Source organism: Schistocerca cancellata, chromosome 4, assembly GCF_023864275.1.
Source record: "Schistocerca cancellata isolate TAMUIC-IGC-003103 chromosome 4, iqSchCanc2.1, whole genome shotgun sequence".
NCBI lineage: Eukaryota > Metazoa > Arthropoda > Insecta > Orthoptera > Acrididae > Schistocerca > Schistocerca cancellata.
In genome coordinates, this window is record NC_064629.1 from 93,395,572 (window position 1) to 93,420,507 (window position 24,936).

The 24,936-nt window shown below is 36.2% G+C and overlaps 1 protein-coding gene across 1 annotated transcript in view; it reads right to left on the minus strand.

Annotated features, from left to right (window-relative positions):
- The window catches only part of LOC126184530 (glutamate receptor-interacting protein 1), a 538,419-nt gene that overhangs the window by 40,710 nt on the left and 472,773 nt on the right, over positions 1 to 24,936 (minus strand). Inside the window, exon 16 of the mRNA XM_049926935.1 lies at positions 19,637 to 19,845. Coding sequence (XP_049782892.1) covers positions 19,637 to 19,845 — 209 coding nt within the window. The remainder of the gene's footprint in view (positions 1 to 19,636; positions 19,846 to 24,936) is intronic.

Consider the following 24,936-nt stretch of genomic DNA (forward strand, 5'->3'; position numbering starts at 1 on the left):
ATTTGCAACAAATTACATTAAGGGATTAATATACTGAGAACCAGTGGTTAGAATACCCAGTTCCTTGAACAGGTTTCTACACGATGTTGTTGAATTTACACCACAAACAATTCTTATTAGGTGCACTTGCACACTAACAGCTTTTACTTGGTTTCACGAGTTACTCGAGAATGTGATCCCATATGACATAATAAAATGAAAGTAAGCTAAGTATGCAAGTTTTTTTATATTTTATCTCCTACATCTGACATCATTCACACTGTAAATATAGACTTGTTTAAGTGCATCAGCAATTCTGTGGTATATCTTTCGCAACTGAATTTATTATTGAGTTGTTCTCCTAGAAAATTAACACTGTCAATGTCCACTGTCCACATGTCTTCATGTGTTGTACACATGCTGGAAGAAAATCTCTTACAGGTTCTGAACTGCATACAGTGGATCTTTTCAAAGTTTAATGACAGTGGATTAGCTTTAAACCATTTATTAATGTCAGCCATTTCTAAATATGTATTTGACTTGCTATTTATTGCAATGTTTTTATCATCTGTAAACAAAGAAACTTAGCACCTGACAATGTAACAGACAATAGGTCATTAATGTACACAATAAAAAGCAATGGACCCAAGATGGAGCTTTGAAGAACACCACATGTAATTAATTCCCAATCTGATGAAGACTGATTGCTTAGTCCAGAGGTATTTTGCTATGCCACTCTGTTAGTTAGGTAATTCTTGAACCATTTTGCAGCATTGCAAATGACACCATAACATTCTTTTTATTTATTTATTTACATTTTATTTGTGTGGAGCCATCATAATGATGGCTTTTGCAAACGTCCGACTTAATAGTGTGGTTATATTTACCCTTAGAAAATACACTATATTCTCTAGCTGTTGCTTCTTATGTTTATTTTTTACATTTATCACATTACAACTAATATGCTTATGCCTCATGTTAAATCACTATCTTAAAATTCATTGAAAGAATATAAACACTTTTCTATTAGAAAAGATTTTAACTTTGTTTTAAAAACATTTCCCGTGTACATTCTTAGAGAGTTTGGTAGCTTGTTATACCAAATCTAAGCACTGATATATGATAATAAAGGTTTTTATAATAATAATACAGATTTTATTGTCTTTAGGCCATTACAGCAATTGACAACGTTAAATGAAGTTAGAATTTATAATACAGTGTGATAAGGTATTGACTACTGAAATATTTTAGCTTATATTACAATAAATGTACAGTGGGTCATCTGTTGGATTACTGCATTTTACAGTTGAAGAACTCATTGATATCATAGAATGGGTGGGCAATAAACCATTAATGTAGTCTTTCTTTGAATGTATGTTCAGGAAGATCCTGTATAGCATGTGGCAGCTTATTAAAAAGTTTGTGCCCTGTGACTTCATAGCTATTTATTGATTTTGATAATCTGTAGTAAGGCGTGTATATGTGTTTGATGCTTCTTGTGTTGTAACAATGTACATTTTCTCTATGTTTCACATCTTGTAGGTTCTTCTTCATAAAGATTAAGACATTGTATATACAGAGGTTTATTACTGTCATAATTTTTTGTTTAGTAAATAATGGTTTGCAGTGAGCCTTATGTCAAGAATTTGTAATTATCCTAATGGTTTTCTTCTGCAATAATAGGATGTCATGTATATGACTACAGTTACCCCACAAGATAATGCAATAGGATATTATACTTTGGAAAAATGCAAAATAAGATGATCTGATATATGTTTCAAGTACACAATTTCTGAGTTGTCTTAATAATATGTAACCCTAGTAAGTAAGGCTCTGTCTTATCCAGAAGACTGGAACAAAACCTTTTTTGTAATCAGTTGATGTTGGATCAAAATAAATAAATAATAAATAAATTACTCTAGATAGCTTACTACTAATATAGTTTACATGTTGGCCCCAGGATAACTTCTCGTCTAAATAAACTCCCAGGAATTTAACAGAGCTAGGGTCATCAGACAGTGGGTTGTCTCTTAGAGTGAAGATTATATGCTGAGTTTTATTTTCATTTAGCAGGAAACCATTTGCTCTGAACCAATATGCTGTGTGAGAGAGTGTATTTTCAGCACAGGTATTAAGATCATTAAGACTGTTACTGCTATGAAAAAAAGTAATATCATCTGCATACAATACAGTGGTGGATCTAATAAACGAGGGGAGGTCGTTGATCATTATCAGAAACAGGAAGGGGCCCAGTACAGATCCATGAAGCATACCTACTTTAACATTTTCTATGTTTGACATTTGCTTACCAACACAAACTACCTGTTTACAGTTGTCGAGATAAGCTTTTAATAGTCTGAGACTGTTTCCTTTGATGCCGTAGAATTCTAGTTTCTCTAGTAGTGGCGTGTGCTCAACACATTCGAAGGACTTGCTTAGGTCACAGAATGAGACCTGAACAAAGCCTTTGTTCTCAAAAACTTTGAGGATGTAACTGACTACCGTGTTGATTGCATCAATGGTTGACAGATTCTTCCTAAACCCATATTGTGTAGCATTAATTATTCCTAGATTCTCAAAGTGAGATGATAATTGTTGGTACATGATGCATTCTATTACCTTGTAGAGAGCGGGTACTATTGAAATAGGCCTGTAACTAGATGGACAGTCTTTATGTCCCTTTTTGTATACTGGGACAATCCTAGACAGTTTTAACTCATCAGAAAAATATCCCTCAAGTAAGCACTTGCTTATGCAAGATTTTTTTTTTCAAGAATTTCAAGAATTTTATTCACCATAGATCATTTTACAATGATATTGGCTTCGTTATACAAGATGTACTAGTACATACAGAATAACAAAATAAACTTCTGTCAATACATTATAAATACATTTGAAGCATGGCAGTGTACCAAATTACAAAGGATAGTTTTTAAAAGCTAATGCAACAAGCTGTCTTATAATCTAATATAATAAGGTATTTTATTGTTTATAGTATAAACTTTGTAATTACCCATGATTAACCACAGCACAAAATAATATGTTTAACTACAGACAACTTTTAAATGCTTATATTCTCCTCAGGCATCTCAAAGAATTCTTTAATGTCATAGAATGGATGATCTGACAGTCAGCTGTACCACTTAATTTTAAAAGAATTTGTATCCATAGACTTAACATGAATTGGCAGTTTATTGAACATTTTGAGTGGGTTAACTTTGTGGGAATTTCCTGTTCTCACTAATCTGTGGTGCGGTATGTCTAAATTACCGTTTGCCCTGGTGTTGTGTTCGTGTATTTCCTTTCTGGCAATAAATTCTGAAATATTATTTTTAATATAGAGTACAGACACATAGATGTATAAATTTATAATTGTAAGTATTCTGAGTCTGGAGAAAAGAGAACGACAGTGCTCCCTATGACCTCTTTTACATATTATACGTATGACTTTTTTTTTGTAATTTCAATACGTTTTTGATGTGAGGGGAGTGCCCCCATATAATAAGACCATATGAAATATGTGACTGGAATAGCCCAAAGTATGTCACCCTGAGGTACTCCAAGCTCACTACCTCTCTTAGTTTCAAGAGAAGGTATGCCACCCGAGATATTTTTTCACATACATGATTGACATGTTCCTCCCAATATAGTTTTGAGTCAATGTGAATACCTAAGAGTTTTACCGACTTATTGCCTACTTCATTTGATGTTCCCATTAAAAGTTGTTGTGTTTTGTCAGGGTTGCATAGGAGCTTATTGGCTGCAAACAAGTCCAGGGCCTTATCTAGTGTTTCTTTTGTTAGGTTATTCAGATCTGAAATGCTCTGATGTGTGGTAAGTAGTGTTGTATTGTCAGCATAACACACAACAGGGTGAGCTATATTTTTAGGCAAACCATTAATAGCGACAATGAAGAAGAAGGGTCCAAGGATAGACCCTTGTGGTACACCTGTGCTGATTTCCATGATGGAAGAATTTAAATTTCTGACTGAAACGAATTGTTTTCAGTTACTTAAATAAGAATTTATCACAGATAAAGTGCTCCCTCTCACCCCATAAAACTCTAGTTTCCCCAGTAGTATGTCAACAGGAATGCAATCGAAAGCTTTGCTTAGGTCACATAATACCAGTGATACCATGTTATTATTTTCAAAAGCTGTTAAGGTTTGGTCAATGATTTCCAAGATGGCCCCTGTTGTGTTCTTCCCCTTTCGAAAGCCAAACTAATTGTTACATAGGATATTGTGTTTTTCAAAGATGTTGCTTATTTGTGTGTGTATCAGTGCCTCAAATACCTTTGAGAATATTGGAACAATGGAGACTGGTCTGTAGCTTTGGGGGAGATGTTTGTCTCCTTTTTTAAAAACTGGGACAACTTTTGATACCTTGAGTGCATCTGGAAAAACTCCAAATTCTACACATTTATTAAAAATATAAGCTAATGGTTTGGCGATTGAGTGTATTGTCTTTTTAATTATGTTATTTGATAACCAATAACAGTCCATACTTTTAGAACCTGAAAATTTGGATACAGCTTTTATAACATCATCAGGTGTGACAGCCCTCCATTGAAATGCCAGGTTAACAGGCAGTGGTGTTCCAACAAGGTTCATTGCAGATGAATTTGTTGCTTTGATACTGTTACTTATTTCTTTAACTGAGTTTAAGAAGTACTCGTTTAATTCTTCAGGATCAAGCAGAACTGTTTCTGTGTGTTTCAGTGTATTCTCTTGTTTTATTATTTGCCAGACTGCCTTGCATTTATTGGGAGCTCTTTCTATATAGTTCTCCACTGCTTGCTTTTTTGCCAGAAGAAGTTTAGCTTTATAGTATTTTTTGCATTTCAGATATGACCTATGAATGTTCACACTCTGTTCTGCCCCTTGGTCAGAGGCTTGTTTATGCATCTGGTACAGCATATGCAAGTTTCCTCTAATTTCTACTAGCTCTTGTGTGAACCAGTTCAGACTTTTCTTTTTCATTTTATTTGGATATCTAATTTTTTTTACTGGTGAGCAAGAATACCATAAATCTGTGTACTTTTTGAAGAAGTTACCAAAGCTAATTTCAGCTTCCCTTTTCCAGATTGACAATTATATATAAAGTCCCAATCTGCACTTCCTAATCTATCAACAAACATATTTGTGTACTCTTCCTTCTGTCTTCGTACCACTACTACTTTAGATTCTTCAGTTTTAACTGGCTGCCTCTTACAGAGGGTAAGGAGTAGTGGCTCATGATCTGCAAGTCCACTTTGTACAAATGTAGGTGATACTTCGGAGAAGGTTAGCATGATTGTATTTAGTGACTGTCTACCCCAATTTTGGGAGAATAACTCTGATGGACTAATGTCTGGTTTGATAACTGCATCTCCTATTTCTTTCACTGAATTAATAAAAAAATTCAGTGAGTGTTTGAGGTGGGATATTAATTTTGTCTTTTTTAATATCTGTGGCAGCACTGTTAATTACTTTCCAAGTGATTTTGCATTTATTGGTGGAATTATGTATGCTGTTGGCATTGTAGGTGTTTTTGACTTGCAGGATGGCTTTTTTGTATTCATTGCTGCATTCCACATATGCTGATGTGGCATAGTCAGACTTCATACTATTGTATATGTTGTACAGTAACAAAACTTGTTTCCTTAGATCTATCAGCTGTTTAGTGTACCATATATTTCGTCTGTTTTGAGATCTGGATTTGTGGATGCTGTCCATTATTTTGATTTTCTTTATGGGAATACTGTGGTTAAAAAATCTATCAAATATTATTTTGGCTGGCACGTCATTACTTGATGTGTAATGTCCATCGACACTACAATGGCCAAACCAGTCTCTGTCAGCAAGGGAATTACGAAATGTGTTAATTTTATCCTCAGTTACAGGTCTGGTAATCACAACTGTTGGGACAGGTCTGTTTGCACTGCTCCTATTGAGGGGAATTTTACTTGCATAATTTAGAGATTAATGGTCAGAGAATGGGAACACTACAACTTCACATGTGTTTTCAGTGGTCTTGAAGTTTACAAAGATGTTATCTATACATGATTTGTTTCTTGTGGGCCTGTTATTGACTTGATGTAAATTGTATTGTCTTAGTAAGTTTTCCAGATCTGCAACACTACCCTTACATTTAGTAACATCAAAATCAGCATTCAAATCACCTCCTATTGCAATATCATAGTGTAGCCATTTAATATTACTTAATTCACTCAATAGCATGTCCATTTTTTTCTAAAAATATGTTAATGCTTCCCTTTGGTGATCTGTACATGGATACTACTCTTAGCTTATGACTATTAATGATTATACCCGTAACTTCAAAGTGCTGTTCATCACACAAGGAATTTAGGTCTAGTTTGGTTATTGTACAATTGAGTGACTGGTTGGAATAAATTGCCACACCACCTCTAATGTGCCCTTTCCTACAGTAGCTATTTACTATACTAATATTGTCAAATTTGGTAACTGCAAGTTCATTCTCATTAGCCCAGTGTTCACTCAGACAAAAAATATCAAACTGGTTATCAAGACCAAACTCATTTATGATAAGTTCTTTATCTTTCAGTCCTTGAACATTAAGGTAACATATTTTAAGATCCATGCTCTTATTGCTTACACGCTGAACACTATGGTGATTGGTTTTCAAACCTTTTACAAGGCTTAACTTTTGGATTTCTGCCTCTTGTTGCCTTTTACTAAAAAATTGTTCACTTGGAGTGGTAGCACATCTACTGTTGTATGCCTATTCTTCCCTCCTTGTGATGACTTCTATCAGTCATTTTTAATGTTGTTCTGTTATGGAAATAGTTACACTTAGATCTAGTGTTGTGATCATGTACATCACTGCCCTTGATAGCTTCTGTTGGTTGACTTATAAAAAATACAACTATTTTGAAGATGTAAAGAGAATATATTGTCAGATATTTGTGCTGCACAAACACTTCACGACATGAATCTCTATGTCCCATCTCATGTATATGTCTTATTGCTCTTTCCTGTAGTAGTAGTATTCTTTTTAAATGTACATCAGCTGCACAGCCCCATAGTTCAGTCCCATAGTTGAGAAAGAGGTGCAGTGTTCCATAATATACTAATTTCAGTGCTTGGCTAGGAACTATCTTTGTGAGCTGGCTGAGGAGATATATGGCACTACCGACTTTTCTGCATACAAAATTAATGTGATATGTCCACCACAAATTTTCATCAACATACACACCCAGGAATTCAGTTACCATTTTCTGTTGCAGAGATATTACACACACTATTCATATTGTTGTGGTGTGAATTGCCTGTTTTAAATGCCAGTAGTTGAGATTTGGTGACATTCACCTTGAGTCCCTGATCATTGAAGTATTTTATAACTTCTGTTACACCACTAGTAGCAAGAGATTCTAGCTCATTTGTTTCACTTCCATAGAATAAGATTGATGTGTCATCTGCATAGCTTACAATATGGGAGTTAATGGGTTATGCAATGTTGTTAATATAGAATATTATATAATATAGAAAGGGTCCAAGGATTGAGCCCTGTGGTACACCTTGTAATATAGGTTCACTAGTGGATTGGGAGTTCATGATTTTATTATCTAGTTTGTATGACAATTTAGTGCTTTGCTTATGATTCAGCAGGTACTTGGTTAGAAGATTCATGGTTTGATCCCCAATACTATAAGATTTTAGCTTTTTAAGAAGTACCCTATGGTTTACCATATCAAATGCTCTTGTCAGGTCCAAAAATATACCTGCAGTCTGCATCTTCTGGTCCAACAGACAGTAAACTTCATGGATGAACTGTGTAACTGCTGTGGTTGTACTTAGCTCTTTTCTGAAGCCATGCTGTGAATCTACAAGCAGTTTATGCTTCTGAATATCTTTTTAAAAGTGGGAATTAATGATATTGGTCTATAGTAGGAGACATCTTCCTTACATCCCTTTTTATACACTGGTTTCACTACACTCATTTTTAGAACCGTTGGATACATGTTTTCTCTAATGCTGCAATTAATCAGGTGAGTAAGAGGTTTAGATATTTCTTTTAAGCACACTTTAGTAATAGTATCCCATTCAGATGAAAATTTTTTCTTTAGCATGTATATTGCCCTGCAAACCTTCTGCTCATTCACTTCCCCAAATTCATATTTGGTACACTGGCTGAGATGGCATCAGGTCTCTACCTGTGAATCTGAATATGTTTGCCAGAAATGTAGTAGTTATTAAAATTATTACATATAGTATCTGGGTTCTTTATAATGTTACCATCATGTCTTATGCTGAGTGGTTCCATGTTCATCTTGTTGCCAATTTACTTAAGAGAATGCTGTGGTTCACACAGTCATAGGCTGTTGACAGTTCACAGAAAATACCAGTAGCCTCTAATTTGTTATCTAACGAATGAAGTACATTCTCACTGATGATATAAATAGCATTCTCTATATCAAAGCCTTTAAGAAACCAAATTTGTGACTTGGATAACATATTATTTCAACTCAAATGCTTATGAAGATGTTTGAACACAAGCTTTTAAATGTTTAGGAAAAAACCAGCAAAACTGAAATTGGTCAATAGTTTTATGGTATCTCGTTATCCCCCTTCTTGTTGAGATATTTGACTTCAATGTATTTTTTCAAGTCTTGAATTGATATGCTGGTAAGAGGTTCATTACACAAATAACCTAAGATAGAACTCAAATTACATGAAGACTCTTTCATTTACTTCATTGATATGTTATCATAACCACTAGAACACTGATTTTAAGGATTTTTTGATGGATGCTACTTGTCTGGGAAGAGTGACTGTAATTTCCATTTTACTGGAGTTATCTGTAGAGACTGCTCTCAGATATTCCACTGCACTGTTTAGTGAACCTGATAATCCCAAGCTGTCAGTAAAAGAATCAAAGTTTACTTGTCTAAAAGGTTTGCAACAATACATGCACTTACTCCAAATGTCACATTTATTTTTAGAGATATTTGTTCGTTTTCCTATCTGACCCCACTTGTCTCTGTCTTCAATATATCTCATATAGTTTTTATTTTATTGCCTGATATAATAATTTTTTACTCGTAATAAAACTGCTTAGATTCCTAGATTACTTGCTTCAATATTTTGTAGTATTCTTTGTAATGCATTACAATACTAACATCAGAGCTGTTCCTAAATAGTAGATACAGTTTCCTTTTCATCACTCATGATACCTTTATTCCTTGTGTAATCCATAGTTTGTTTTTAGACTTCTGTTTGATATGAGTTACCTTTAGGGGAAGACAATTTTCAAATGAGAAAGTAACTTTACTAATGAATGATTTCTATGTTACATTTGACTCAGAAGTATTGTAAAACTCTATACAGTTCACGTCTACAAACAGTCTGCTAAAATTATCAATTTTTGCCTGCTTTATTACCCTCCTATACTCAGATTTAATAGTTTTTATATTCTGGCAAATTTCAACATTTAATGTAAGATGCTGCATCTCATGATCAGATAGCCCATTTACTATTGGTTTTGTAGAAGTATTGTAACACTCTATACAGTTCATGTCTTCAAACAATCTCCTAAAATTATCTTTTTTTCCCTGCTTTATTACCCTCCTGTACTCAGATTTAATAGTTTTTATACCCTGGCAAGTTTTAACATTTAATGTCAGATGCTGCATGTCATGATCAGATAGTCCATTTACTATTGGTTTTGTGATATGACTTTTATCCCTAGATTTGTCTACAAAGATATTATCAATAGCAGTCTCAGAGCATTTACATACCCTTGTGGCAAAGATCACAGTAGGAATGAAATTGAACGACAGTGTTACTGATTGCAGTAATTGTCACTGATGGAGCTTTTCAATAAATCCACATTAAAATCACCAGTGACCCCTATTTCCTTGTTTTTCACTATGAGACTGATAATGGGAAAAAGAGTCATTCAATAGAGTCCACAGATGCAACAGGCATTAGAGAAAATTGAATAAGTTATGTAAGGTACACATGAAAGATTACCCTATAGCAGCTTACTCATGAGAACTAATGAGGGAAAAGGAGGAGTTGTTACATATACTAAGATGGTACAAAAGTTCAAAACATTAAGATAAGTAGATTTTGTAGTGATCTGGACATAGAAATATGTGCTTGTGCATTAACACTGCAAAATAGTTCACTTTTAATTGTAACTGTATATAGATTCCAACAAGGAAATTTGGAACTCTTTATGAGGGATCAGGATTCTTTAATGTGCTATCTGTCAGACAGCATTAAGTAGTTAATAGTCAGTGGTGACTTCAAAGTGGATTTTCTGCAGGATTCTGACAGGAAAAACGATCTGGAACCCTTATTTGGATCCTACAATTTGATATCATTAATAAACTTTCCAAAATGGGTGGATAAAGACAGTAGGACTCTAATTTATAATATTTTCTTTGATAAAGCTCAAAGCAAGAAAATAACTGTTTACACAGTAACAAATTATCCCTCTGATCATGATGCACACTTAGGATAAATAACATAGAGCCTCACAGTATGGGTGCTCCTCAGTGGAAATCAAGCAGAATAATTAATGTTTGTTTTTTGTTTAATTTATGTTTTGTATGAAGTGTTCTTCTGTATGGTGCTGAAATGTGGACTTTGAGGAAGAAAGACAGAGAAAGGCTTGAGGCTTTTGAGATGTGGACATGGCGGAGGATGGAAAGAATAAGTTGGATGGACAGAGTAAAAAATGAAGAGGTACTGAGAAGAGAGAAAAGACAGTTACCAAATGTAATAAAAAGAAGGTAAAGAATTTGGATTGAGTATATATCAAGAAGAATGATGGACTGGTAAAAACATTTTAGAAGGTTATGCAGAAGGGAAAAGGAAGTGAGGAAGGAAGAGATTTCAGATACTGGATGATGTGATGGACAGTACAAAATACAGCAGTCTTAAGAAGGAAGCAATGGCTCACAAAAGATGTAGAGGCAGAGAACCTGCTAATATAGCAGAAAACTGATGATGATGATGAATTAATGACTCCAGGACAAATGTTTTTAACAATAGTTTACAGGAGATGACCTAGAATGAAATTTATAATGAGCCAAATGCTAACATAAAATTTAATCTAGTCCATGATATATTCATATTAATATTTGAAAAATGTTTTCTCTGTAAGCTAATCAGAAGGGACACTAAACAGCCATGTAAAAAACATGTATCACTAGAGGGGTTAAAGTATCTTGTAAAAGCGAAATTGAAATGTATCTCTTAGCAAGAACCAGTAGTTGCACACTACAAAAACTAATTAGAATTACTAAGAAAGATTATTAAAAAATGAAGAAAGATGCACATGTCAGAAATCAGTAACTCCAACAACAGACTGAAGGCTATATGCAATGTAGTGAAATGAGAGACAGGCAACCAGCCACAGAACAAGATAACATAACTATTGAACTGAATGGAAGGCTATAGATGATGAATCACAGATAGTAAATGTATTTAGTAATCATTTCTTAAGTATAATATAAAACACAGCAACAAGCAGTTCAAGAGAAAAATCACAACAGTATGATGAAAAAGTGACTCTCATAAAAGTCAATCATATGAATGTATCACCAAATTCTCCTTTTGAATTTAAGAAAATTATAAATCCTCTCAAAAATAAAAGCTCATCTGGCTTTGATGGTGTTTCCAGTAGAGTATTAAAGATTTATTTCCATATAATAATCCCAGTTTTATCAGAAAAATGTAACGCATCATTAACACAAGGCATTTTTCCAGAGACTGAAATATGTCATTGTTAAACCACTCTTTAAAAAAAGTGATAAGAGAGATGTAAATAACTATTAATCTGTTCCACTACTGATATTGTTTTCCAAAATTTTGAGAAGGTGGTGTATTGTAGTATAGTATCTCACTTTAGCAACAATAATATCCTCAAAAAATCACAGTTCGGTTTTCAGAAGTGTTGCTCTCCTGAGAATGCCATTTACATGGTCACCCACCAAATTTTACAAGCATTAAATAATTAAATAGTGCTGGTTGGTATCTTCTGTGACCTATCTAAGACATTTGATGTGTGAAACACAGAATTCTTACAGCTAAATTGAAGTTTTATGGGATTGACGGTATAACCAATAGATAATGTCATATCTAACCAAAGGAATGAAGAAAGTTGAATGTACTAATTTAAACAACATAGTCTGAGGACATAAATCTGACTGGGGAGAACTCATGTATGAGGTTCTCTAAGGCTCAATCTAAGGTCCACTATTCTTCCTCAGATATGTACACACTCTTCCATCTACTGTGCAACAAGCAGAACTAGTTCTTATTGCAGATTACACTAGTACTGTAATAAACCATAGCATAAATACAGAAACACAAGAAATAGTAAACAAAGTTCTTAAAACTATCATTGATTGGCTTTCTGTAAATGGTCTCACCTTCAATTTTAAAAGGATACAACATATTCAGTTCTGCGCATCTAGGGGTACTATACCAATCATACATGGCAAGGAAATAATAAATAGGGTGGAAACTTCTGAATTCTTGGGTGTTCATATTTATTAGAATTTAAGTTGGAAAAAACACGTTTTGGAACTCCTAAAACAACTTTGTAAAGGCACATTTGCACTTAGAATCATTGTAAATCTTGAGGAGAGACAAATCAGTAAGTTGACATAATTTGTACATTTTCATTCAGTAATACCATGTGGCATAATGTTCTGGGATAATTCATCTTGAAGAAAGACAGTCTTCATTGTGCAAAAACATGCTGTACAAGTAATATATGATGCTCATCCAGGATCGTCTTGTAGGTATCTATTTAAGGACTTGGGTGTTCTGACTAGTGCTTTACTATACATTTATTCTGTCATGAAGTCTGTTATAAATAATCCACAACAGATCAAAAGTAACACTGATGTACATAATTGCAACACAGGAACAAAAAAATGACATTTATTACTTCAAATTAAGTTTGTCATTAGCACAAAAAGGGGTGCATAATGGTGCAACAAAAATTTTTGATCACTTACCAGCCATATAAAAGTGTCTGACAGACAGCAAAGAAAAATTTGAAAACAAACTGAGAAAGTGTCACAGTAACAACATCATCTAATCTGTAGAAGAATTACTGTAATGTGTAAAAGATGGTGGGCAGGAATTACCAACTGACATCTTGTATATCTTTCTTCTTTTTGGAAAAGAAAGCAATTTCAAACTGTTGAGAATATAACCATATATACAAATTAATTTCTTATGTGAATATAAAATAACTCATTCTACATCACTATGATCTATTGTGCCAAATGATCCATGGAACATGAAACTAACAAACTAACAAAAGAGTGCCCTTCTCAGGCTATGACACTGGCACATCCACTGCCCCCTACAAATTTTCCATCAACTAATATGTGAGTGATTTGGAAATTGGAATGGTTCTCGGACCATTGGTAGCAGAAACATGACAACAACTATGCTTCTTCTCCAAAAAGATGGCTGACTCCCAGAGTAAGTGGTTGGCTTATGTTAGGGAGGTGTATGAAACAGTACAGAATTTTAAAGATGATGTGAACAGTGGGCCTCTGACCATCTACACTGATCATTGGCCTATGACAGATTTCATACAGAATCCTTGTATATATTCTCAGTTCAAATATAATAAATTTTCTTGAGGCCAATTTCATATGTTCATGAATCAGCGTGGTTTTAGAAAGTGTCACTCATGCAAAACTAAGCTTGCCCTTTTCTCACACAATATACTGCAAATTACAGATGAAGGGCAACAGACATATACCATATTTCTAGATTTCCGGAAAGCGTTTGACACGATGCTCCACTGCAAGCTGTTAAAGAAGATAGAAGCACATGGAGTAGGTTCACAGATATGTTAGTGGCTTAAAGAATTCTTAAGTTATAGAAACCAGTATGTTGTCCTAGACAAAGAGTGTTCATGAGAGACAAGGGTTGAAGTGTCCCGGCTTGGGGCACTTTCACAGTGAGTCAGCTGATTACACTAAAAAATCAATTTATTGAGACAGTCAGTTTATGTCCACAAATATAAGCTCTGCAATCTGTTAGCAGTTCAAAACAAATAAGAAGAGCCCTTCTTAAAAATAAAGGAATGACTTCTTTGACAACTTAAAATTCATGAAAAACAACACAAGTAAATCGGTGTGTGAGACTATCTTCTGCAAAGTTCTCATGCAAACAAAACAGACTATCTTCTTAGATGTCAACAGTAGGCAGAAAATTAAATCCCATCTCATGAGCAGTGCAAGGAGTTCCAGCATTAGAGTCCATGGCCAGACCAGCAGGTCATGACGCGTTTTGGTCCCGGGTCGCAAGGGCAACATCGAGCAGCATGGTATTGGCAATCTTCTGATTCTACTGGTGGAGACAGAACTCCCTGGTGCTAGCTGGACAAGGGCAGTTATATCAGGATGGTGGATGACTACCCGTCTGGGTCTAGTGATGTGAGCTAGGATTGGCAGAGGAAAATGGTGAGGCAGATGCAGCAAAAGGTCTGTAGGTGTGGCAGCCTCTACTGTTCTTGTGCATGTCCTCTAAACTAGGCTGCTTCCTGCAGATCAAGTGAAGTTTGTCTGACTTTGGATGGTGTGCCTGTGGAGTCGGAGTGATGACCTACAAAGTGGCATGTAATGAGTCACCCTCCCCTAACATTACCTTTTTTTATATAGCGATAACTGGTACCATGTATACTACCGATTCTTGCATAGGTTAAAATTATCTCAGCTGTTTCACTAAAAGAATGCATATGATTTTGTATATGATGTATTATATTTCAGGCTAAAATGTATAAAAAAGAAATTAATGTGTTACAATTGATATGTACTAACAGTTAAAATTACTCTTCTTTTAAAAATAACTGAAATTACAAAATTTCTGGCATACTTAAAATTCTTATTATTAATTGCACAATCTAATGCTAATTATTAAATTTGTTTCTGGATTTATTTATGAAGTAATCATATAATTTGGTAAAGATTCTTCTCCTGTCAAGAAAGTTTGTAAACTATTTTGCTTTGTAAACTCTTTGGAAATTGTGAGTACCGCAGAATGTCAGTAGTGGTGAGCATGCCTCTGATGGAAGTAGACATTTTTCTAAACTATCAACAACAATGTAATTTTTGGTGTGATAAAAGTGAAAATTGTAAAGTTGTTGTGATTTAGAAGAATGGGATAAAAATAAAAGAAAATCATAGGAACAGGCAAATCTTTATCTGTTATTTCATCTGCAGGAACCTGATAAATCAAAATTTTCAGCAGCAAGAATGTATTCCTAGACACAACAAGATTTTGAGACAGTAACAACAACAAAAAGATAAGCAAAAAAGTTCTTTTGTAATCTTACTCCTCTCAAAGTTTTCAAAATTTGTGCAAAGAGTGAGAATTTTAATGGTGATGTGTGGGAGGGTAAGGTTTCAGGTGCTACGTTGCACGTTGGCTGCATTGCAGAAGACCCTGGAAACATGCCAAGGTTATCATCAGGAATGCCCCACTGAAGTGTGATATGACTTGCGTCATTCTCTACATACATTAATGATTTGGCAGACAGGGTGGGCAGCAATCTGTGATTGCTTGGTGATGATGCTGTGGTGTACAGTAAGAAGTCAAAGCTGTTGACTGTAGGAGGTACAAGATAACATAGACAAAATTTCTACTTGGTGATATGGATGGCAGCTAGCTTTAAATGTAGAAAAATGTAAGTTAAAAATGCATGAGTAGGAGAAACAAACCTGTAATGTTCAGATACAGTGTTGGTAGTGTTCTGCTCAGTACAGTCACATCATTTAAATATGTGGTCATAATGCTGCAAAGTGATATGAAATGGAAAGAGCATGTGAGGACTGTGATAGGAAAGATGAATGGTCAACTTTGGTTTATTGGTGGAATTCTGAGAAAGTACAGTTCATCCATAAAGGAGATCACATATTGATTGTCAGAGTGACCTATTCTTGAGTACTGCTCAAGTGTTTGGGATCCGTACCAGATTGGGTTAAAGGAAGACATGCAAGCAGTTCAGAGGTGGGTTGCTAGGTTTGTTACAGGTAGGTCTGAACAACATGCAAGTGTTACGGAGATGCTTCGAGAATTAAAATGGGAATCCCTGGAGGGAAGGTGACATTCTTTTGAGGAACACTACTGAGAAAACTTACAAAACCAGCATTTGGAGCTGACTGCAAAATGATTCTGCTGCCTCAAACATACATTGCACATAAGGACCATGAAGATATATGAGAAATTAGGGCTCATACGGAGGCATACAGAGAGTTGTTTTCCCATTGTTCTGTTTGTGAGGAGAACAGGAAAGAAGATGACTAGTAGTGATATGGGGTACACTCTGCCATGTGCCATACAGTGAATTCTGGAGTACTGAAGTAGATTTAGATTCTATTTGCAGTCCAGCAAAAACTTTTTGCCTATGGAACTTTCACCATTTCAATTATATTGTGCAATTCACAACTTGTACTCAACATCTTCATGGTGCTGACACTGCCATAGCAGATTATCTCTTTAGGACCAATGCACTCTCAGTAGATACTGATTATGACAAACTAATAGAAGAACAAGTGCAGGGCATTCAATTTTATGAATTCTTGCGTGACACCATAACCAGTTTGCACACGGAATGCCACACTGTTCCCATTCCCACGAAACAAGTACTGTGTGATGTTTCATAGGATCATCTTCAGCCACTAATACCTCTCAGCATGCAAAGACTCATCTTCAATAAACTACATAGGCCATCCTATCCAAGGGTATTTCCAATAATAAAACATGTAACACACTGCTTCATGTGGCCAAATGTCACAAAACATTGTAGAACTTGGATGCAGACATCTGCTGCCTGCCAATGATCTAAAATAGGATGGCATGTGCAACCACAATATGGTTATATACAGTTCCTAAGAGCAGTTGTTAGCATATCCATCTAGACCTTCTTGGGTCCCTCGCCCACCCAGGTTGTATTTATTATATGCTTTAAGCAATTAACTTGGTAATCTGCTGGATTTAGCCCATATCAACACGTGATATCACTGCAGAATGTATGGCAAAAAGCATCTATCAATTTATGGGTTTGCATATCTGGTTGCTCGTCCTCAGTTATGACCAATCAAGGCAAACAATCTGAATCAGCACTTTCACCAAACTCTACCACTTGTGTGGTGTTCAGTGCTTCCAAATCACAGCTTACCACCCTCAAAGTAATGGAGCACTGGAGTTCTGTAATTGCACACTAAAAACAGCCCTCGTGTGTGATGGAGGAAGTGGATGGAAGCCCTACAATGTGTGCTTTATTCATTTGTTTGGAGTATAAAAAAGACCGCCACGTGTCTATAGTGGAAATCCTTTACTGGCAGACTTCACAGAGTCATCCCTACTACCAACAGAGAAAGAACTATTTCTGCTCATCTCCCTCCCTTTGCACATGACTCACATCAGACCCTAAAGGACTGCAACTACATAATGCTGAAAGATGATACTATCCCCCAGCATTGCAACCACTGTACTCAGGCCTGCACAGAGTGATTAGATGGAACAGTAACATATTTGACATCAAACTGAAGGGGAAACTGATAACTGTTACCATCAATAGAATCAAGCCTGCATGGAACCTACAGGATATGTCTGAGGTGACAGTAAATAGCACCACCTCCAGGAACGACATTAGTCACACTGGTCATGATGGCAAGATAGTTATAGTACAAGTAGACACACAACAGTCTCAACCTGAGGAGAACTCTGGTTGGCTCGCTGATGGCCTTCTTGTAGTGGAAGGACAGCACTGCAAACAGCATAGCAATGAAGTGACACCTCTGGGAATATACCCTTGCCATTACAAACTTCCACAGGATGTTGACCCTGACACCATCTTTTCTCTGTTGTTAGTTGACAGAACACTCATGGTCACAGCAGCTAAGAAACAACCACAGCCTGATACTTTGCAAATCAAACAGGATACACCTGTAGCCACAATTTCCCCACCTCCATCAATCATGGCTGCCCGCCCCCCCCCACTCCATTATTGATCAGAAATCCTGCTACAGATGACCACATCAACTTCCCCTTCACTTCATGCACTCTACTGACTGGTAGCACACATCTAGCTTCATCCACTTGTCATGCAAAAAAATGGTCCAGCTGTGCCTGACATAGGCAACCTGCCACAATACTGATCGTCATGCATGCTTATAAAAAGAGGAGGTAAATGGCAGTGTCACACACTCTCCAGTGCTCCACATAACCTGGGGTGGGGTCTCTCTAGTGATTCAGCAGCAACGGCATCAGCTAACATATGGAAAACTCTCTGGTTAGTGGCACAGTGGTTCCATAGGACTACCTCTGGAGTCAGTTCATTCTGGACCTTGGTAATATGTGCACACATTTTGTGTACTGCTGTCAAACAACACATGTGGTCTCAGGCATCTTACGTGGAGTACCCTCACCTGGGTCCTTTCCACAAGTATCAATGTAACTGAGTCATTTGATCACCCAGATAAAACACTTTTGTGATGTTGCATAGCTGGGCCATAATTAAACAACTTTAATTTGTAGAGCACATGCCAAATAACTTGGTCCATGCACAGAAACACATTCTCATCCTGAGCACTGTGTGAGTATATGCTTTTGTGCTGAAGGGATTGATACCCTGGCTGCCTGACACATGCTGTACTGTGTGCTTTGTCCATTAGTAGCAGCAACCTCAATTGTTTCTTATTTTTTCTGTTTCTTGGTGGTATAGACACGTACTACTGATTTTGAACATCTGTATTTCAATATTAAGAAAAGGACAGTGATCAGTCACAAAATCCATTGTTATTGGAGGAGATCTAGATTTTGGTTATTACATAGTCTTCAACAGTGCAGTTACCAACAGGTGACATAGGTCCCAATGTGTCAGAGTATAAACTCTAATAAATGACAGGGGCATGCATGTCATTTATTAGTGTTTATATTCCAACACATTGGGGCCTATTTCACCTGTTGGCAACTGCACCAATGATGAATAAGAATAGTCAAAATCTAGATCTGCTTCAAGAAATGATAGATTTTGTCACTGATTGCTATGTTTTTCTTAATACTGAAATTCTAATGGCTGCTGCACAGAAAGGGATCTAATGGATTCCAGTTTTGTCAAACATCTGTATTTGTCAAATTAATAGTCAATTAGTTACACTGACATAACTTGTTCTTACAATCAGTTTCAGTCTTATTAGCTGTATCTTAGAAGTTGTGTGAGATCAGCATATGTGTGAAAGTTTCAGCAACCACACTGCACTTGCCCTACTGTGCAGTGGCCCCACCATTACAGCTGTTACCTCCCATGCCACACTGTTCATGCATGTAGGGAGCAAGATTTTTTGTGCACACTCTAAAACAGTAACACTGGAAATTAAAATTTTATTTTTGATAAAATCATAATTATCTAGCTGAGGCAATGTGATTGACTGATGATAATGATGTGGTAGATTTGAGAAAAGAAAGTTGCTGCAAGAGTTGTGGAGACAATATTTGCCACCTATTAATAGCATTTATTTTAATTTTATATAGTATTTTACATTGTGGTGATCTGCGGTTAGCACACAAATGTACTTATTTCATTTTTTTATAATTTTAAAATACATATATTCAGAATATTGGTTAAGTACCATACATAGTCAACATACCTGATAGATTTCAACTAGCTGTGGAGAGTCATGCCAGAGAGAATCTGATAAACCACACTCATTTTTCAAGTTGCTGTTTTCAACAAGATTTTCATTACCACATAAATAATGTGGTAGGGGTAAAGGAGAATCCTGAGGTCTGTGTAAAGTTGTTCTCAGAGGGCTACCAACACAAGAGAAAACTGTCTCCCGTCCAGATAGAGTAGGATCTGGGAACAAAAATTCTTGTGAGAATAAATCCAGAATCCAGAGTCATTGGCTTCAGATAATCATGAGTATACATAAAGGTACATGATGAATTAAGATATTGAAACCACAGTAATATAAACTAAATGTTTGCTAATGAAGTAATAAATGCTACCTTTTGGGTTTAATTCTCTTCAGCAAACAGTTGTGCAATCAGTTCATCACAGATTACGAGTTAGCTTCTCCTTGAGCTAAAAATTAGTTTAATAATAATAATCATTAATTATGTGACATGCAGATAGCATTTTCTTATTTAACTTGTCAACTTCTGTGTACCATTCACTGAGAAGCACAAAATGAGTCATGACCTCTTCAAAGTATGTGATGGTGTAATTTTTATAACACTGGTCAACAATTCATTTAAGTAACTGGTTTAGGAAACAACTGATAGAAATTATTCCCTGAGTGCAAATGTTTATGATTTGTCTGAAATCACAGACAAGATAATGTGTCATAGGGAAGGTGAAGCACACTAAATGAATAATAAGCTTTCCCGCTCTACTAAGAGCAGTATTCTAGGAAATGTTCACATGACACTATGCCTTTAGGAAATTTAATATAATCCTTTTGAGTTATTTGATAGAGAAATGTAAGAACATCTTAATTTAAAGAAAAAGTGCTTGGCAGGTTGTTCATGATTGTAAAAGTCAACTCTCAGTGGTAGGAAGTACTTTGGAGCCAAATCTAGAACATACAATCTCCATAACTATCTTCAGAAGTTTCAGGGAATAAGGTCAAATGAAATTTTAGCTTGTGTTCTATTTTTTCAGTAGGTTCTCCAAAGAAGGATCAGTAATCTTTCCTTTTTTAGTGATTACTCATGTTGGATAGGCACTTCAAGAACACAGATAGTTACAACTGGGTTAATGACAACCATCTTACAGTATTTGTTACACTCCAGCTACAAATGTTTTTGTCAATCAACAGGGTTGGAAACGTTGTTCACTCCAGCTACAAATGTTTTTGTCAATCAACAGGGTTGGAAACATTGATTACAACAGACTTGGAGCAGTTATTGTGACATCTCATTTCAATGGAGAATCTTACTTTGATATGATTTTGATGTATTTACTTCATAATTTGTAGCTACTGACTATATGTTCTCCTTGTGCTGTGAGGAAACATATGGTATTAGGATAATGGGAATGTACTTCAGTTCAGCTTGATTTTATGAATATGTCTGAACAATGGTAAGTATTTGGTAGGTACAGCATTGTTTGTAGTATGGTCAGTGTGATCACCTATTTCAATGCCTAAACATTTCTGTTTGGGGGGATGGGAAAAGGGTGAGGTGCATCTTGTTTGCCAGCTGATGCACCAAGTATCAAATGAAATAGATATATTGTCAAACAACAATCATTTTGTGAGATTAATCATCTTCTGAGACTGTAGCAGTGGTCCTAATTTACTTCATTTGTAATTGCACAAAAAATGGTTCAAATGGCTCTGAGCACTATGGGACTTAACATCTGAGGTCATCAGTCCCCTAGAACTTAGAACAAATTAAACCAAACTAACCTAAGAACATCACACACATCCATGCCCAAGGCAGGATTCGAACCTGCAACCGTAGTGATCACGCGGTTCCAGACTGAAGTGCCTAGAACCGCTCTGCCACACCAGCCGGCTGTAATTGCACAACTGATAGTGAAATTATATCATGGAAAATGAAGCCTACAAAACAATCAAACTTGAAGGACATCAAAAACACAGTCTTGTGTGAAAATGATTAGAAGCGCAGAAAGAGATCATTTGCATGGGCTGAAGAGTAACTTTGGAGCCACTGAGTTGTGTATTTATATCAAAGGGCTATAGAAGAGCAGTCTATCAACATTAGAGGGTACATGTAAGATTGTTTGGATTCTTTGACAGCAGACTTTAAAGCTGCTGAGTCTGAATAGGCTGAAGGGTCAGCCTTTTTGAGTTTAGTTTGTTGTTTCATGAAACTATGGACCTGAGTTATAAAAACACAGAATTAAGTGCTTTGATTTTAACAATAATTTTTATGATTAAAACATAATTTATTGTTGTGGAAAAGTGTACAAAAACATTGAAAAACAAAAGATGGCAATTTACTCCTTACCTCTCCATTAGTTTTCTTCTTTTTACATGCGTGCTAGTGACTTTCTTCCCACATTGAGAACACATTTTTCAGTAACAAACTGCATTTATGTATTTTTCACAGGTATTATCTTCTTTAGAAAATGAAATGTAAATCCCCTTCCTTTTTCAAGCAATTTATTTCCCACTGTCATCATAAAGTCAAGTAGGCATACATTTTACCCTGTGTTTCCTTAATGTGAAATAAAGCTGTTTACACTGTGTACAATTAATAAATGGATCAAAGTTTCATTTACCACTTCAAAGTCTTTAACACAAATGGCTAACAGCTATAAACCTAATTTGCTTTGTCAATACCAGTGTCATAGATACTATAGTCAATAATCAAATCTAGTTTCACAATTTTTGTTATCCATCCTTTTGTCTTTATTGGAACTGACATAGTCATTGCTTTTCTTGATTTATTTAGCAGTTATTGGTGAGATATCCCTATCTTCATCCTCAGCTCTTAATCCATGTTTGTATTATACTCATTCAGACTTATTACACTAAAAAATGTAGTGTCTACATTTTGTGTTCTCATAGTGTTCAGGAGATTATGGCCACTCATATATTTTTTCTCATTTTTCTTAAGACCTTTATCCAGTTTAGTTCCCAACAACTTCTTATGTGCTATCTTTTTCTCTTCTTCTACATATTCTATGGTCTCATTCCACATTCCACATCAACTTTGTTTTCCTTAAAATTTAGGTAATATTTTTTACCAAGCACTTCAAAAATTACTCAGCTGATTTGTTTGTATTATTTGCAGAGCCATCCTGACTTGTACTCAATAAATTGTGACTGAACAGTCCATGAGTGCACTGCCAGTTCATAATGTGCAACAAGCTCAGTATTTTGGTGATCAGACATATTGCCATCTTCAGATGTGCTGACAAAGTGAGCTCCTGGGAGCATGTTGCTGATTTATATCCTGTTTCCCACCAGCCATTCTCTATGCAATCTATGCCTGTGGGCAATGGCATCAGTATCTGTGGTAGCATAGGTGTAGTTATTCTGTCAACCCTGGCCACTGGATCATTGTGTTTGCTGAGTGTCATCTTAATTAGACCCAGTGCTGGTTCCCAAGTCTTGCTGAGATTGTAGCAGCAGTCTTTGTTGATGAGATTGATAAGATGGTCCCTGGTGTGAATGTCAATGGCCTCTCAAATGATATGGTCCCAGTAGTTTGAAGGTTGTGCTACAATTCTGATACATTCATATTCCATTGTATGTTTTCAAGACAAACAGTGCTCTGTGACTATTGACTTGTTGGGCTGCAATAGTAGAGTGTACCACAGGTGTTCTCAGCATTGATCTTCAATAGATCACACTGTTTCTCCAATGTGTGTCTTGCTACATTGGCGTGGAATCTGATTTACCCTGGTCTTCTATAAGATGAGGTCATCTTTCACACTCCTCAATAATGTCCGTGTTTACTGAATGGGCAAAAGCCAGATTTTACTCAGTGCTTTTCAGTGTGTATCTGTTTCTTCCAGACAGTGTATGGTATAAAGGCAGTGGCCACATTTTCCTCTGTGACTTTTTCCATCTCCACAAGTTGTACTGTAGTGGCAGGGCAGAGTAATCTGAGTAATTCTGAGTACTCATTTTTTTAAACACAGTTTTCAGGTGGTCTAGTTCTTAGGGTGTGATCTCTATATCTGAGATGGTTTGTGCCCTGTGCATGTGTTTTTAATAGCCCATTCCTGTGTGCAGGGTAGCAGTGGCTGTATGCATGTAAATACAGGTCAGTGTGGGATTTCTTCCAAAGTCAATGAGTCTGTCCTTTCCATGGGGCCAGATGACAAATGTGGCATCCAAATAACACAAAAAGCAAGTGTGTTTCCATTTGGGTGACATCTTTCACACTCCTCAATAATGTCCGTGTTTACTGAATGGGCAAAAGCCAGATTTCACTCAGTGCTTTTCAGTGTGTATCTGATTCTTCCAGACAGTGTATGGTAAAAAGGCAGTGGCCACATTTTCCTCTGTGACTTTTTCCATCTCCACACATTGTACTGTAGTGGCAGGGCAGAGTAATCTGAGTACTCATTTTTTTAAACACAGTTTTCAGGTGGTCTAGTTCTTAGGGTGCAATCTCTATATCTGAGATGGTTTGTGCCCTGTGCATGTGTTTGGGTGACATCAGGGCTTCTTCCTGCCTTGGGAAGTGAGAGGGAACACTTTACTTGCCGGAGCATTGAGTACAACTTTCATGAACTATTTAAACCAGATTTACCTCTGGCCAACCATTTTAACCTCTGGATGTGGGACAGGATTGGTGGTGTTACCTGGGTGGCAGTTGATTCTGCACATAGGAAGGCTACAAGATGTAAAACATTAAAAAAAATTTACATCTTGTTGACAAATCATCACTGGAGGCCCTGTGAAATACTGCCATCTATCTGACCTACATGCAGCTGAGTGCCAATGTGGTTTCAGTTCTGGAGAGGGGACTGAACTTTGCCCATGTCCTTAAGTTCACACTGGTCATGGACATTGTCAGTGCAATTGAACAGTTTGCAGTGTAACTACCATCTGAAGCAGCTGAAGAAGTATGTTGTGTATCTTGTCATCCTATGACAAGTACTAAGCCTATGAAATCAAACATTACCAGCAGAGATAGGATGGCCAATGAATACTTGAGAGAATGCCTTGAAACTGTTGTTTTACCCATTGACAAAGATAATTCTACTGTTGTTCCCTCCCACAAGGACTACACTGAGGATCTCTCCCACAAGGACTACACTGAAGAGCTGGAGAACCTGTTCAATGATGACTCCTACAGGAAGATCAACACTGACACCTCCAAGAAGGTGGAGCACAAGACCAGGGTGTTTCTCAAGGGCCCAGATTTACAAGAAGTTCTTATCACAAGTGTTTGAATGCATGGTGTCATCCCACAAGAACAGACACCACATATTCATATAAATGATTCACCTTGATGGGCA